Raw genomic sequence first — 17257 nt, forward strand, 5'->3', positions numbered from 1 at the left:
TACAAACCCAAGCCACCACCCCTGGCTTTTTATGTGCATGTTGGGAGACCCAAACTCAATTCTTCATCCTTCCATGGCGAGTTCTTTAACAACTGAGTCATCTCCCCAACCTCATTTTGTCCTTTTCAAGAAACTAAGTGCCAAAGGTCAAATGAAGGTTGTATTGAAAGACTTGTCTGAAAAGAAAGGAAATGTCTGGAAACTGCCCACTTCCATCAGAGCTTTTCTCCCGGGCTCCTGTGGTAGTTTTGAATCAGGGAAGTGCCTTTTGCAGCTTCCAACTAGTTAAGAGGTCCCTGGGACACTCCACAACAGTTACCCTTGTGACTTTCCCTCAAGAGACACCCCTGAACCTGCCCCTCAGGTCCCCAGGCTGCCACAAGGCATGCCTTCTGAACTCAGAGCAGACTCCCTCCCCAGCCACAGGTTCCCACATTCTTTCTTCACTAAAAGTGTTGCTTTTGGACATGGTTTAATGAAATTTCAAGATGCGTTGTGCCGTTCTACAAATCCCTTGTGTGTCTGATGACATTATTTCCTTACCATTAAACTCAAAGTCACCTTTAAAGTGATGATCTCACACACTTCCGTGTAAAGGCCTTTTGGGAGATGTAAACATTTTCCCACGCACTTCATTATATTTCTCTTCAGAATTAATGGCTAATTGTCTTTCCTTTATTTTGATGCCATTTTATGCTTTTTTTAAGGTTCAGTTTGGATGTTTTGTGAGCCACTGCTCCTCAAAAATTCAATTCCAACCTTATGAATTGGTTAACAGTGTCCAGTTCTCACCCCCAGACCATCTTTCTGAAATCTTAAGTCACAGTTCCCAATCGTTTTGAATTTAAAATTTTATTTTATTTCTCTTACATTTTTTAATGAGTATGTGTTTTGCCTGCATGTATATATATGCATAGTGTGTATCTGGTACCTATGGAAGTCAGACCTGGAACTGGAGTTACAGATGGCTGTAAGCCACCATGTGGTTGTTGGGACCTGAACCCAGGACCTCTGCAAGAGCAGAAAGTGCTCTTAACTGCTGAGCCATCTCTCCATCCCTCTTTTACTTTATTTTTGAGGAGAAGGTCTCACTAGGTAGCCCAGGCTGGCCTAAAACTTCTATTCAGCCAAAAATAGCTACAAATTCAGGTCCTCCCATATCGGACTTTCAAGTGCTAAGAATACAGACACATGCCACCTTCCAGAGCTTTCTACTTCCTTCTTCAATTTGTGTGTGTGTGTGTGTGTGTGTGTGTGTATGTGTGTGTGTGTGTGTGTATGTATGGTTGGTGTACTGGCTGGTTTTGTGTGCCAACTTGACACAGGCTGGAGTTATCACAGAGAAGGGAGTTTCAGTTGGGGAAGTGCCTCCATGAGATCCAGCTGTGGGGCATTTTCCCAATTAGTGATCAAGGTGGGAGGGCCACTTGTGGGTGGTGCCATCCCTGGGCTGGAAGTCTTGGGTTCTATAAGAGAGCAGGCTGAGCAAGCCAGGGGAAGCAAGCCAGTAAGAAACATCTCTCCATGGCCTCTGTGTCAGCTCCTGCTTCCTGACCTGCTTGAGTTCCAGTCCTGACTTCCTTTGGTGATCAACAGCAATGTGGAAGTAAGCTAAATAAACCCTTTCCTCCCCAACTTGCTTCTTGGTCATGATGTTTGTGCAGGAATAGAAACCCTGACTAATACAGTTGTATGTATACATGCATGTTTTCCATACCTGTGGGCATATATGTGCAAGTGCCTATACATGTGTTCTCATACATGCAGAGGACCAAAACTGATGTCAGGAATTATTCTCTATCACTTTTCCATCTATTCACTGAGGCGGACTCTTTCAGTGCAATGCAGAGCTCATTACATGGCTCATCTTGCTAGCCAGCTCTGGAGATGCCCTGTATCCACCTTCCAAGGCCAGGATTGTAGGCATGCCACCGCACCATCCTGGCATTTATCTGGGTTTTAGGAAATCCAAGTCCAGCTCCCATGATTACACAGCATGTGCTCTAACCACTGAGAAATCCTCCAGCCCATCCTGATTCTTAGATGTAGTCTTAGCCAGTTGTTTATCCTCCAAATTCAACCAAGGCTAAGAACCTCGGTGAAGCCACTGGAAGTATAAAAACACCATCTGTGCCCTCCTAAGGTACTTGTTGGTTTTCTTATGCACAGGGCTTTAACATGATTAGCACTACATTCCAGACTTCTGGCTGGGGCCTCAGTTCCCACACGTATGTCAATGGGGAAGAATCGGTGTGGGGTCAAGGCGGACAAGTCCAGCAGTGGTGCCTCAGAGGCATGCTGCAGGAGAATGAGCCATCTGGAGCCCAGGAACGGAGTGCCAACTTCTTAGCTTGGGAAAAGTGACTTCAACTGCAGAGCTTAGCAATAGCACTAGATAAAAATCACAGGTGTCAGAACTATACTGGTTATTTAAAAAAAAGAACTAGAAATGTTTGGAAATATGGTAACCGACTTTAATTTGAAGTCATACTGTTCTGGAACATTTTTTCAAACTGCTGGCAAAACACCAACACTAACCCATACTCTACGCACAACAGTATTCCAAAGCCAGATAGCATTTCTTATGGCCCGGTGCTGTCTGCCTTTAGCTTAGATTTTTCATAAAATGAGGATCATTGTAATACCCTGTGCATTGTAATGAGAATTAGACTTTAACAATGCCTATTGCACAGTAAAAGACCAGCAAGCTCTATTTTAAATTATAGATGCCTTCATTGCTCATCTCTCACTAAGCATTGTTATATTGGTTGCTTTTCTGATGCTAAGATTAAAAAAAAAAAACCCACCCAAATTCAAAAGCAATTATAAGAGAACAAGTTCATTTGGGCTTACAGTTCCAGAGGGAGAGTACATCACCATGAGAGAAGCAGCAGGAAGCTGAGAGGTTACATCTTCACCCGAAAACACAGAGAGTGAACTGGAAAGGGAGTGAGGCTACAAAACCTAAAGGTCGCCCTACTGATGCACTGCCTTGGGCAAGCCTCTGCCTCAAAGCTATGAGCCTATGAGGGACAGTTCTCATTCAAGCCACCACACTTTGCAACCAGTGCCCCCAATCCTGGTCTGGAGTTGGCGTGGCTGTTTCTTTCACAGCGAAGGGTAATATAACAACATAAATACAGGGCGAAGGAAAGAACTGTTTGAACTTCACCAGAGGTGAAGATCCTGGGATGTTTTATGTATAAAATTGTACACAATTAAGAACCCTGTTTTTTCATCTCTTTTGCTTCCCAGGGATATTGCTGCTAGGAACTGTCTGCTGACCTGCCCAGGAGCTGGGAGAATAGCAAAGATTGGAGACTTTGGGATGGCCCGAGATATCTACAGGTGAGAGGATTGCCTTGCTCTGCCCACACCTTCCTCCACCAGCCAGTCTCCTCTAATAGATGCCTATGACAGCTTATATCTAATATCACCTGGTATCTTGTCAACTCCCCACATAAAATTTCAATGAGTACCTTCCAAGACATTGGAACCACAGTACTCGATACCATGGTGTGTCTTAGCTTATCTCTCAGGTTCTAACCCTCAGAGCTGTTGGCCATGTTCTAACACAGAGAATGACATGGACGCTTGATGTGTGAAAAGCTTTGAAAGGGGGTTTATATCTTACTCAACCCCTCCCCTCAACACTCAAGGATTCTAAATGATTACAATGGCATTCATCACAGATACAAGCTACCCGGGAAGGACAGGGTAACAGGCCTTGCCCACACCCAGAGACATAGAAATGGAGCTCACCAAAGTTCAAGTTTGGAACCACAGTACTTGATACCATGGTTTGTCTTGGTTTATCTCATTGTTTGCTCTTATTTTTCCCCTGTCACATTCTCAAAATGACATAAAAATTACCAGTGAAGGAATGATGATGGAGTAAGGTGATAAGAGTAGTTGTGAGGTATAGATAGATAGATAGATAGATAGATAGATAGATAGATAGATAGATAGATAGAATCCAGTCTTTGTCCTCAACACTTTAAATAATGATTATAATAGAAATAAGTACAGGGTCTTTATATAAAATAGAATTCTGTTGCACTTTCTCTTTTTACTTCCCGATCTTAGTGTCTTCTTCTATTTATTTACAACTCTGACTTGATGGGTGGGATGAGCATGCTGGTCTTTGCATGGTCACTAATTAACCCATTCATTAATGCAACTAAAAGTGGGATCATGGGCACATAGAGCTTTCATTCTGTGAGGATTGCATTAAGAATATTTAGGAACCACAGAGGACTTTGGTGAGAATACCCATCTCCAGAGACACAAGGGTGCTACTGTCATGCTGGGACCTAAGGCCATCATGTATGGAGGACAGAATCAGTTGAAGGGTTCTCTGGAGCCATCCACAGCAGCTAGCATCACATGACTTCCAGATCTTCCACTTTGCCCTTTGCCCCCGATCTCAGCTATTTTTCTCATCCCTGTGATAATATACTCTGACAAATGCATCTTAAGGAAGAAAGGAGTTTTGAGGGCTCTCAACTGAAGAGCACAATCCACCATGGTGGAGGAAGGCAAGGCAGGGGGGGCTAGGAGCAGCTGGCCGCATCACAGCCACAATCAGGAAGCAGAGAGAGACAGATGCATGCTCAACTTGCTTTCTTCCTCTTCCTCTTCCTCTCCCCCTTCCTCCTCCTCTTCCTTCTTTTTCCTCTCCAGAACCCAAGTCCAGGGAATGATGTCACCCCCCTCCAGGGTATGTCTTCCCACCTCACTTAACCTATTTAAGACAATCCCTATAGGCATGTTTGTCATCAGGTGATTCTAGATCCTGTCCTGCTGAGAATCATTGCTAACTATCCCAGCCTCCTCCCCAGGTCTCTGCATCCCTTCCTATACTTTCTGTGGCTTTGGGGGTTGCCTCCAGTTTCAAGTGCAGCAGTGTAATGTGTTATCCAGCTCTTTCTTCCTTACTGGCCCTTCCTCTGACAACTTCCTAGAAGTCGGGATTTCCATCTCCATAGCACACACTTGAGCTAGGTGAATTTAAAGGGGTGAAAATATTGATTCTGGACCACAGTTTCAGAACCCTAAGAACATAATCATAGGTTTGACTCTGTTGCTCTGGCCTATGGTATTACAGTACACAGGGACAGGAACACACAGCACCATATTCACCTCATGGTAGCCTCAAAGCAGTGGTAGAAGAAAGGATGACTAGACCATGGTCCACACATCTTCAAGAGCATGCTTCTAGTGACCTAACTGCCTTCTGATGAGCCCTACCATCGAGCACTGTGACTTTCAACCTTCCTAATACTGTGACCCTTTAATACAGTTCCTCCCGTTCTGGTGACCCCCAACCATAACATTATTTTCATTGTTACTTCATAACGGTAATTTTGCTGCTGTGGTGAATTGTAAATAGTTTTGGAAATAGAGACTTTCCAAAGGGGTTGAGACCCACAGGTTGAGAACTGCTAACTGAAAGGTAACTACATCCCAGAAGTACTCCAGGCTGGTGGCCAAGATTATAGCACATGGCTTCGAGGGACACTTAAGATCTAAACCAAAGCAAGCCCTTAGCTCCAGACTTCAGCCATACTTGTTTCGCTCCAATCCCATGCATTTGCAGATGTGCTAAGCCAGGAATGGTCTTTGAAGAAAACTTGGCCAGCTCCATAAATGCTTCTCTGTGCTGCCCTTGTCTCTAACCAGCTGCCCCTTTCTCTATCCTTATTATATGTACAGAAAATCAATCTTTCATCCACAGAACTCCATGCCTACTATATTATCACGTGCAATGTCTGTGCTGCAATTTCAGGTGTGTGTGTCTCGTCCACTGAACTGTATCCTTGAAAGAAAAGAGTGTCTATGATTTATTTATATCCTCAGTACATGGCAGAGTACTTGATACATTCTAATACTCAAAGCATGTTTATTGAAGTCATTAATTAGTGTAGACAGCTGGTGGGAAGCTGCCTCCCATAACACACACAGGCACAGAACACTAGGTGTGGAATTGGCTTAACGGGTAAATGAGTTAATTTATTAGTTCTTATTAGCCAGTTGCGTCAGTGGCATTACTGATGAAAACCAATAAATTAATTTGTCTATGTGCTAAGCCAGCTCCATGTGCAGCCCCGTGTCCCTTCTGTCTGGGTGTGTTATGGGAGGTAGCTTCCCTCTGGCCAGCTGTCTAGATTATTTGTTGGGTACCTACAGTGAATGAAACGCCACTGTAGAACTCCCATGGAGGATCAGAAACAAGTAAGACACAAGCCCTGTTCTCAGCCCTCCCATTCTGGAAGTCGAATTACTGTAGGTCATCAGAAACACGCAGTACTTCTAAGGACAGAGTAATGTTATTCATCGTGAGTTATAATAAACAAAACCCAACAGGGAAATCTAAACAGCTGCTAGCAGGGACCTTAGTCACTGTATAGATCTTTTCCTGGGTGCCTCCAGTGGGCCATTAAGTGACACCAAGATTCTTAACTAAATGATCTGTGCTCCCCTGCTCTCCTCCCCAGCCACCCAGGACCTGTCTTTAATTTCAATTTGTTCACAGGCAGGCAGAGCTTCTGTTCATTGACCCCTTCAGATCCAAGCATGGTCTCTTCTTCTCCTCACACAGGGCCAGCTACTACAGGAAGGGAGGCTGCGCCATGCTGCCGGTAAAGTGGATGCCCCCAGAAGCCTTCATGGAAGGAATATTCACCTCTAAGACAGATACATGGTAAGTCTCTCTACTGCCTGCCCTCTTCCATGTACCACTGTGGCTTGAGATGAGGAGCTTGGACCACCTGGACCACACTCCTCCAGGAGCTCCTTTGCCAGTGAGACGGGGAGGAGGAAGCCACAGTGTAGGCTTGTAAGTGATCAGAATGGTCAGAAAGGCATTTTAAAACGCATGTCGCCAGACCCTACCCTGAGAGCTGAATGAGGAATAAGATTCAGATGCACTTGCATTTGTTTATTTGTTTGTTTGTTTGTTTGTTTGTTTTTGAGACAGGGTTTCTCTGTGTAGCCCTGGCTGTGCTGGAACTCACTCTGTAGACCAGGCTGGCCTCAAACTCTTCTACCAAGATCACCAGTGAGGCTGACTTCAGTGGCCAGGAGGCCACACATTGAGACTCTCTTATCATTTTAAATGGCAAATTGAATACAAGCTCTCTCACAAAGCATGAACATACTTGCATACACACACACACACACACACACACACACACACACACACCTGTAAAAGGAGTCTTTTGAATTCCATTAAACCCCATAATAAGAGGAAAAAAAGACTGCCGGGCAGTGGTGGCACACACCTTTAATCCCAGCACTTGGGAGGCAGAGGCAGGCAGATTTCTGAGTTTGAGGCCAGCCTGGTCTACAGAGTGAGTTCCAGGACAGCCAGGGCTATACAGAGAAACCCTGTCTCGAAAAAAGCAACAAAAAAGAGAAAAGAAGAAGAAAAAAGATGGGAAAAAAAAACAAACTTAAAACAGATTAGACCTGGACAAGTTCATGGAGAAGTCATTTCTCCACAAGAAGAGAAAAATGTTGACATTCAAACCCACAATTCAGATTCAGAACCAGGCTGTTCAGGCACTTGAGAGTCCCAAATACCCAGGAATTAAAAGTATGGGTATAACAAGTATGAAAATTAGCTAAAGGTCTGTAAGAAGTAACCAAATCCTCTGGCTCAACCCTTCACCCTCTGAATCCTGTGGCCTGTCCTTCCTCTGTCGTTAAGCCCCGTGTTATCCCATCAAAGAGATACAACTAAAGTCCCTCTGGTGTTGGCAGCCTCGATACCATCATCAAGCAGAAGGTACTCAATCATCACAAGAACAGCTTTCAAAGTCTACTGCATTTAGGGTGTGTCCTCCTTGTACCAAGAGCCCTGGCAGCCATGAAATCATGAGGTTCTAATCCCAGAAGCCCACAATTGTTAGCTGACTCAGTGGTAGGTAAAGTCTTAAAATAGCTGATTTAGTTAAAGTTGTATTGCTATGAAGGGACACCATGACTGTGGTGTTTTCCTTATAAAGGAAAACATTACACTGGACTCGCTTACAGTTCAGTGGTTCAGTCCATTATCATCACAGCAGGAAGCATGGCAGCATGCAGGCAGAGCTGGTGCTCTAGAAGTAGCTGAGAATTCTACATCTGGATCCAAAGAGAGTGGGAAGGGAGTAAGGCTCTAGGTCTGGCTTGTGCTCACCGAGACCCCAAAGCCCAACCCCTAGTGATACACTTCCTCCAACAAAGACACACCTACTTCAATAAAACTACACCTCCTAACAATGAGCCTAAGGGGACTATTCATTTTAATCCAAACCGTCATAATGGAAGAGGCCCCTTCTGATGTAGGTTAGATAGTGTGAGCAAGAGCCTTGGCTATCCCTGGGCCAGTAGCACTTGCCTGGACCTACCTAACCCAGTGGATCTCAAAGTAGAGTCTACAGGTCAGCAACAACAGATCCTCTGGCACTCATTAGCAATACAAATATGCAAATGCCCAACCTCAGGTTTCCTGGGGAATATGATTAAGTTAAGTTAAATTATCTCCTGGGAGAAAGCAAATGACTAGACCAGTGTCCCTGTTAGGATGGGGGACAGGCCAGGCAGTGGTGGCGCACGTCTTTAACCCCAGCACTTGGGAGGCAGAGGCAGGCAGATTTCTGAGTTTGAGGCCAGCCTGGTCTACAGAGTGAGCTCCAGGACAGCCAGGGCTACACAGAGAAACCCTGTCTCGAAAAACAAAAACAAAAACCAGCCAAGGCTGGGGGATGGGAAGAGTCATTTAGAGAGGAGTGAGCAGAGTGACCCCAGAGTCTCTAGTGAAGTAGCTGCACATAAAGGGACCCAGCTGCCATCAGAGGCTGAAAGAAGCAAGCAGAGGAAGAAGCTTTGCTCGGGAGCAGTGGCTCTTAGCCTTCCTAACCCTGCAACCCTTTAATACAGTTCCTCGTGGAGTGGTGGCCCCTGCCATAAAATTATTTTTGTTGCTACTTCCTAACTGTAATTTTGCTACTGTTATGGACTGCAATGTAAATATCTGATATACAGGCTATCTGATAAGTGACCCCCAAAGGGGTCATAGCCTATAGGTTGAGAACCACTGCCCTACAACCTCAGAGGGACCAACTGCACAGTGTCACTGTCACATCTGCCCAACAGCACTCTTTTCACCAGGCTTCAGACACATCCAAGAACAAATTTACATTACAGTACCCAGGGTTTGGCTGCCCCCACACACACACACTATCCACCCCCCCATATGAAAAACAAAAACCTCAAAGGAGGCTTTCTGAGCCCATGTGGCTGTGGACAACAGCTTCCTTGCAAGGTCACAGGGACACAAGAGTGGGAGGAAAGGAGCAGAGATGGGCTCACAGCTGAGACAGCTGACAAGCAGCCTCCCGGCCAGCAGACCAAGGCCAGCACATCATCCTGTCGCCTACTTAGGCACACACTCCCAGGATGAAAGACGTGAATATAGCCCCAAACTCCTTAGCCCCAGTGTAATCATGAGAAAAGCAGGTGAGTCCCAGCTGAGAGAGACCCCACTGAATCCCTGGCAGGGCTGCTCAAACCTGACAAGGCCAGCAAGAACAGGGAAGAAACCTAAGGGAGTGAGACTGCCCAGTGTGATGGGATGTCATAATGGGATCTGTGAAGAGGATAGGGAAATTCAGTGAAAGCTGAGGAAATCTGAATAAACGATGGGTTTTAGTTAATAACGCCTTAATGCTGATCCTTTAATTATAATAAATGTACCATGTGAATGTAATGCTAAAAATAGTTGAGAACAGGGTACCGCATGCATGGAAACAATATTTATAACACGTTCCCTTCACAATGTGAGCCATTCTATTAAAAAATGAAGTTTATTTTTTTTTAATCTGATAACGGAAATGTAAAAGCCATGGATGGATTGGAATACAGAATTAAGTAAAACTTCAGGGAAATGAAACAATTCTAAAGAGACGAAAGACAGAAGAAAGAAAGAAGAAAATGGAGAAGATGAAGCCAATTGATCTGATTACCTAGCAAAGTTAGAGTCCCAGAAAGAAGAACATGGCAAATGCAGAAAATAAAAATGGCAAAGAAATAAAGGAACATTTTCCAGACTAGAACCTCCATCTCCAGTGTAAAGGTATCCGCTGTCAAGCAGCACAGCTTGAGAGCCACAGACAAGCAAACTACCATAACATTCCAGGCCAGTGCCAATAACGACTCCGCGTGCTTCTACACAGAAGAATAGAGAAAGTGGTCAGAGGCGAAAGTCAGGGTGTCAAAGTGGCATGCAAATGGTTCCTAGCACAGAAAACCCAGGACCATGGGAATGTCCTGAGTTCTGAAAGCTCCATATTGAGGTGATGCCCTAAAATGGAACCCCCCACTTCCAGACTTGGGTTGGCTATTTTAAGCAAGAGCCTTGGTCATTTCTAGGTCTGTGAGATTTGCCTTGAGCTAACAACCCAGTGAGTCTCAAAGTACACAGGCCAGAGATGGTGGTAACCTGGGTAATCATTGGCAAGGCCACATCCCAGCCCCCTCCCACCTCAAACCTCACGCTTCAGGAACAGCAGGGGTGGAGGCCTAGCCACCTGTTCTAACAAGACCTCCAGAGGAAGCACGGGGGGGGGGGGGGGGCACCAAAGAGAGTGGCAGCCACCTGCCGTAGCCCCGAGGCAGAATAATAAGAGAAAGTTAATAATTGTTCTGAATACGTGAGTGAGTGTGACCCATCGAGCTGTGACCCATCAGGCTGTGACCCATCAGGCTGTGACCCATCAGGCTGTGACCCATCCGGCTGCTCTTCAGTGTTGACAGTAGACAAGGGTTAACATGGCAGAGATACACTTGGGCAGAGATCCCCACTGACACACAGCTTACAAAACAGAAAAGAAGAAAACAACAGCCTATCTCACCCTCAATCAGAGGATGGAAAGACAGATAGACAGTAACTACAGAGCAATATAAAAAGGCTACACTAAGCCTGCAGTCTCCTACAGTCTCAATACAGAAAGATGTTCATCCACAGTACAAGAGCCAATGAGGGGAAAATCAAACCACGGGAAAAAAAGAAAGATGTGGTAATATTTTAAAATAATTTTACAATGCAAAAATAATGATGGAATATACAGTGTAAGTTGTATATGCCTTCACATGTTAAATAATATTAAAGGGGGATGCACTCTAAACTTCAATGGAGGGGCTGAGGGGGGAACGTATGGGGAGGAAATATGTCTGTATTTGTGTATTCAAGAAGAAAAGACACATTGGCATCGGGAAGGCAAACTAACATCCGGATTCTCTCACATGATGTGGCACTCACCTGTAACCCCAGCAATCAGAGGGCTTAGGCAGAAAAACTGCCCGTTTGTGCCCAACCTAGGCTACATAATGTCAGGCCAGCCTGAGCTACAACCAGACCTCTTCTTGTCTTTTAAATAACAACAAAAGATACTGCATTCACCATGGAGTATCTGTGGACATGTGCCTATCTATAGACAAGCGGAGACTGTAGCTATAGCTCTCCAGGCCTCTTCCTGGTTGGATTTTGTTTTTGTTTTTTTTTTTTTTTTGTTTTTTTTGTCTGCTATATTGTTGTTTGCTGAAGTGGAGGAGGGGTGCCCTCTTTTCCCCTTAGAGATTGGAAAGACCACACGAGAGGGGATAATTTGTGTTCTTGGCAATAGGCTTCTTTCACCAACACAGCACCAGTTAAAGCGCGCCTGCTGCCTCAAAGGGTGTTTTCTCTTCCATGTTAGGGCCCTGTTTCCTAAGAGCAGAATCTGCATCGACATACTAGAACAAAGATGGATTTTCTTTCTCCAAAATCTGATCATCAAGCTAAGAGGATAAAACTGTCATCAAAACAGAAAATATTATTTCTGGAACCTAATAAATGGTGTCTCAAAAGTCCTTTAAAACAAATAACAGGGAAATCAAAGACAATTTTCAAAAGAGGAACATGTCTTATTTGATGTCAAAACACAGACAGAAAAAGTAAAACAGAATATTGTCAATGCAGAAAGCAAAGAGAGGAGAGGAAGCAGTGGGTGTGTCTGTTAAAAACAGCCCCTTTATTAATCAAAAGCCAGTAGGGAATGGGGGTTATTTTATAAAGTGTTAGAAGAGTCATAAGAACAAACAAGCCAATTTGACCCTTCCCTCCCACTGTACATAAACTCTAACTGAATTCCAGGAGAGAGAAAAACAAAGACACCTAGAAAAGAGCAAATATTTAATCTTTGATGAAGAAAAGATTGCATAACTGGGAAACTCAGAGAAGTCACAAAAACTTAATAAATATATTTAAGTACTTGAAAAATGAAAGTCATTGTTACACTATAATATTAGTTCATAAAGCAACTAATAGACATTGTGGCTAGGCTTGGTGGCACATTCTGTAATTAGAACTCTTTAAGGAGGGAGGCAGGAACACTGTAGTATCAGAGCCTGCCTGGCTACAGAGCAAGTTCAAGGCTAGCCTGATTGACTACCCAAAATTAAAAAAAGGACATAGGGCTGGAGACTGAATTTAGTCGTTAGAATGCTTACCTAGCATGTGCAAGACCCTGGATTCAATCCCCAGCCCCACCTTAAAATCCACCAAAAAATAAGCATCTTTGTTTTTAATAAAAGGTTAACATGTTTAAAACATACAAAGAAAGTCTACAACTCAAAATTGAGTTGTACAAATTGTTGTACAAATTGAGATACTACAATAATATGCCCTGACAGATAAACCTGTGCAAAAGATGTGAACAGACAATATATAGGATTAAAAATTATTAGATTAATAGACTTCAGCAAAACACTCTACCATATGAAGTCACCAGGTTACCGTATTTTCCCAGACCTGAGTTCAATGCCCAGAACACACATGCTGGAAGAAAATATCATTGATTTTACCATTCTATTAGTTTGAGACCATTAATCTAAGGACATTGTAGAAGCCCATCCTGTATTCCCAGTACTCGAGAGGCAGGGGAGTTTTGAGTTTGAAGCCAGCTGGGCAATGTAGCAAACTCAAAGCCAGCTGAGACTCTGTCACAGAAAAAGTTAAATAAAATTAACTAAAATTAAAGTGCAGAAAGATGGCCACACAAGGTTCGAAATATTTTGAAAACTGAAAGCAATGTGATAAGGGCAACCATGTTACATGGCAATATAGTATTTCACAGACACTTCACATCCTAGTTATAACATTGTTTAGCATGGAAAGTGGTGGTGCTGTGGTAAAATGAGAAGAATTATCAAGGCTCTATAGCTGCAGGAGGACCAAAGAAACCTAGGCACTGAGCTTGACCGGGATGAAGAACGCATCAGCAGCATGAAGAACACGTCAGCAGGAGTTGTCTTTTAATAGAAAATCCTGAGTGGCACTTGGTCATTCTCTTCATTTTTTTGAACCTACAAAGTCGGCTGGGGCTGGAGAGATAGCTCAATTAGTGATGTGGAGAGAGCTCAAGTCTGTAGATCACAGGTATAAAGACCTGGTTCAATCTCTACAACCCGCGAGAAGCGAAGGCTGAGTGCGGGCATAGTTTGTAATGCTCGGGATCAGGGACAGGAACAGGTGGACCTCTGGGGGTCACAGGGTTCATAGTCAGCCTAGCTTTCTTGATGAGCCCTGGGTGAAAGACTGTGTCTAAAAATATTTTATAAAGTTTTTTTTAATTAAAAAGGCAAAAAGGCAAATTAGGGGCAGGAGAAATGACCCCATGGTTAAGAGCACTTGCTGCTCTTACAAAGGACCTGGGTTCTGGTCCTAGCTCCCATATGGAACAGCTCACACCAGCCTATGACTCCAGCTCCAGGAAATCTGGCACTCCCTTCTTGCCTCTATGAACACCTGCAGATACACACACACACACACACACACACACACACACACACACACACACACGCACGCACGCACACGCACAGAGAGAGAGAGAAAGACGGGGAGAGAGAGAGAGAGAGAGAGAGCGAGAGAGAGTCCTTTGTTACAGAAAATGGCTTAAAGGAAAACATAATAAAAATGTACGTGTCTATGCATGCATCCACATCAGTATCTGTGTCTTCCATTCCATGCCCAGGTCTTTTGGAGTGTTGCTGTGGGAAATATTTTCTCTCGGATATATGCCATACCCCAGCAAGAGCAACCAGGAAGTTCTGGAGTTTGTCACCAGTGGAGGACGGATGGACCCGCCTAAGAACTGCCCCGGGCCTGTGTACGACCTTTGGGAACTTCCTACTAGAAATTGAGCACAGTCTTGGTTTTAAGTATTTGCAAATGCTCCTTTAAAATGAAAGAGAACGTGGTAGCCTTCTTTTAATATGTCCCCAGAGTGTGCCAGAGACTTCCATACGATGCGTCAGTCATCCATCCCTTCAAACACAATAATGTCATCCCAGAAAGGTATCCAGTACCAGGCTAGAGGCTAGAGACTCACCTCTCCTACACATCTCAATTGCCTTTAGAAATGTGTGTCCCAGACCCACCCAGTTGGCCCTGCACTCTTTTTTTTTTTTTATTTTAGATATTTTCTTTATTTACATGCGAATTTCTCCTTTCCCAGTTTCCCCTCCAAAAAACAAAAAAACAAACAAAAACAAACCCCTGTTGCCTCCCCCCTCCCCATGCCTGCCACCCCGCCCTCTCCCACTTTCTGGCCCTGGCATTCCCCTACACTGGGGCATAGAACCTTCACAGTGGCCCTGCACTCTTAAGTATATCTCCCTTAAATATTGTCCCCACCCATGCTCACACACGCACACAAGAAGAGAGAGAGAGAGAGAGAGACAGAGACAGAGACAGAGACAGAGACAGAGAGACAGAGACGGGGGGCTTGTGTTTTCTGTCCCCATAGTGTTCCCTCACCTCCTTTCCAAAAAACAAGATGGGGAATAAATTACTTCATCTTAAACGTGGCTTTAGAGAAGTGGGGTTTGAAGGAAACTACCTGGGTGTCTTTTGCTGGACTTACATTTTGGAATGCCTGCCCCACCAGCAGGGGGCAGCATAGGTCAATCACTAGTGGTTTCATTGTGGAGAGACAGCCCCTTCTGGTGCTTCTCCTGACTTTTATTAACGCGCTCATTCTTTCAGATACCGGATAATGACTCAATGCTGGCAGCATCAGCCTGAAGACAGACCCAACTTTGCCATCATTTTGGAGAGGATCGAATACTGCACCCAGGTATAAAAGTTTTCTCCCCTTGACCAGCCTCTAGCCTACACGGGGGAAACTGTTTAAAGGCACCAGAGAATAATGCCGATTGTGAGACTCAGTATTCCTGATCTCAGAAGTGACAGGATTTGCATTCTACTTTGCCAATGTCCCACAATAAGCACTGGAAACTTCCACTTTCAGGTCACAGTGCCCGACAGAATCTAATCAATTCACAAGCATAACTACATCCCTGCTGGACAGCTAATGTTGTGTGTGTGTTCATCTTAACAATTAAAGTATAATTACATCATTTCCCTTTCCTCACTCCAGTCCCTCCCATCTCCAACACACACACCCCCAACCCTGTGCCTCTCAAATTCATGGCCTTTTTTATTATTATTATTACACACATATATAAATACTGCCTGCTGAATCTACTTTGTATTCCTTGTAATTTCATATGATTTCAGGGCCAACCACTTCTACTATGGATAACCAACTAGAGGATTCCACCCCTCTCAGTAGTCATCAATTGCCTGTATTTCTTTGTCTAAGAGTGGGGCCCGTGATATTTCCCCCTTCCATGTTAGCGTGTCTGTTGATATTTGTTTCTTTTTGGGTATTTGGGTACCCATATCATTGCAGTGCCACAGACAGCTAGGCAGCTAGTGTTTTATAGATGAAGCAGGACATAAAGGAGAACGAACACTCTCAAGATTTACAACCTGTCTAACCAAACTTTAACATTAAATAGATAGTAAGTACATAATAGCTAAACCACTCTGGAGAAATGTTCAACCATGTGTCAGTAGCACTTGTATGGAATTATACTATACAAGTTTTTCCATGTTATTTTTTAAAAGATCTGTTTAAATTGTATGTGTGAGAATGTTGTGCCTTACATGTATGTTTGTGCACTACACACTTGCAATGCCCATGGAGGCCAGAAGAAGGCAACAGATCTCTGGCTCTGGCATTTACAGATGTTTGTGAGCCAAGTGGGTCCTGGGAACTGAACCTGGGTCCTCCAGAAGAGCAACAAGTATTAACTGCTGAGCCATCTCCAGCCCTGGATTTCCATGTTATTTTTATTTTGTTCTCAGGGATGGTTCCTTTTATCCCATTTTATAGAGGAGAGGCTAGACTTAGACAGGCTGCACAAGTTAGGAGCATCCCTAGCAATCCTGGGTTCTCTGTATAGCCCTTTCCTACTTCCTCCCATCTTGACTGAATTTGTGACTGTTCATCTTCATCTTCGGCAGACTGTACCAACCCACTCATCAGCAGCTGGACAGGGGAATAGTGATAGTGGTGGGAGAATTCTTTTCCTCCCTTGTCTCACACAGACCTAGAGCATCTGCTACTGTTCTCCGCAGCAGCTCTGCTCCTCAGTCCATCTCACTATCAGGGTCTCACCAGCAGCCTCTCAGGCTTCATGTCAGTGGCCATTTTCTCTTTACCCTGTCCCATCTTTCCCTCCCTCCTGGCTCTGATCCTGCCAACATACAAATTTAAGTTAGCATCCTCTCTCTATGCCCTACACCCCCATTCTGGCTAGTCCTTTTTGTTCCCCAATTTCACTTCTACTAACGTTCTCTCCCACCTACACTCCCTGGTATCTCCCTAACATGGCCCTTTCCCAATTTCATGTCTTTTCATGGTTGTTCTTGTTTGTTAAGTCCAGTTGGCATCACCTGTACATATTAGTTAGGGTCACTGTAGCTGTGATGAAACCATGACCAATGACCAAAGGCAAGCTGGGGAGGAAAGGGTTTATTAGGCTGGTGCTTCCCTATCACAGTTCATCACTGAAGGAAGTTAGGGCAGCAACCTGGAGGCAGGAGCTGACGCAGAAGTCACAGGGGGATGCTGCTTACTGGCTTGCTCTTCATGGATTGCTCTGCCCCTTTCTTACAGAACCCAGGACCAGGAGTAGCCCCGCACTCAGTAGGCTGGGCTCACCTCCATCAATCACTAATTGTGAAAATGCCCTACAGGCTTGCCTACAGCCAGATCTTATGGAGGCATTTTCTTGTTTGTTTGTTTGTTTGTTTGAAGACAGGGTTTCTCTGTGTAGCCTTAGCTGTCCTGGAACTCACTCTGTAGACCAGGCTGGCCTCAAA

General features: G+C 44.4%; 1 protein-coding gene across 7 annotated transcripts in view; it reads left to right on the plus strand.

Annotated features, from left to right (window-relative positions):
* Window positions 1-17257, plus strand: part of Alk (ALK receptor tyrosine kinase) — a 722886-nt gene that overhangs the window by 700806 nt on the left and 4823 nt on the right. For all 7 annotated transcript variants that reach the window (XM_031357606.1, XM_031357604.1, XM_031357607.1 and 4 more), the window contains 4 exons: window positions 3256-3348; window positions 6602-6703; window positions 14058-14192; window positions 15071-15161. In XM_031357606.1, the coding sequence (XP_031213466.1) occupies window positions 3256-3348; window positions 6602-6703; window positions 14058-14192; window positions 15071-15161 (421 nt within the window). The remainder of the gene's footprint in view (window positions 1-3255; window positions 3349-6601; window positions 6704-14057; window positions 14193-15070; window positions 15162-17257) is intronic.

This window comes from Mastomys coucha, unplaced genomic scaffold, assembly GCF_008632895.1.
Source record: "Mastomys coucha isolate ucsf_1 unplaced genomic scaffold, UCSF_Mcou_1 pScaffold6, whole genome shotgun sequence".
In the NCBI taxonomy this organism is placed as follows: Eukaryota; Metazoa; Chordata; class Mammalia; order Rodentia; family Muridae; genus Mastomys; species Mastomys coucha.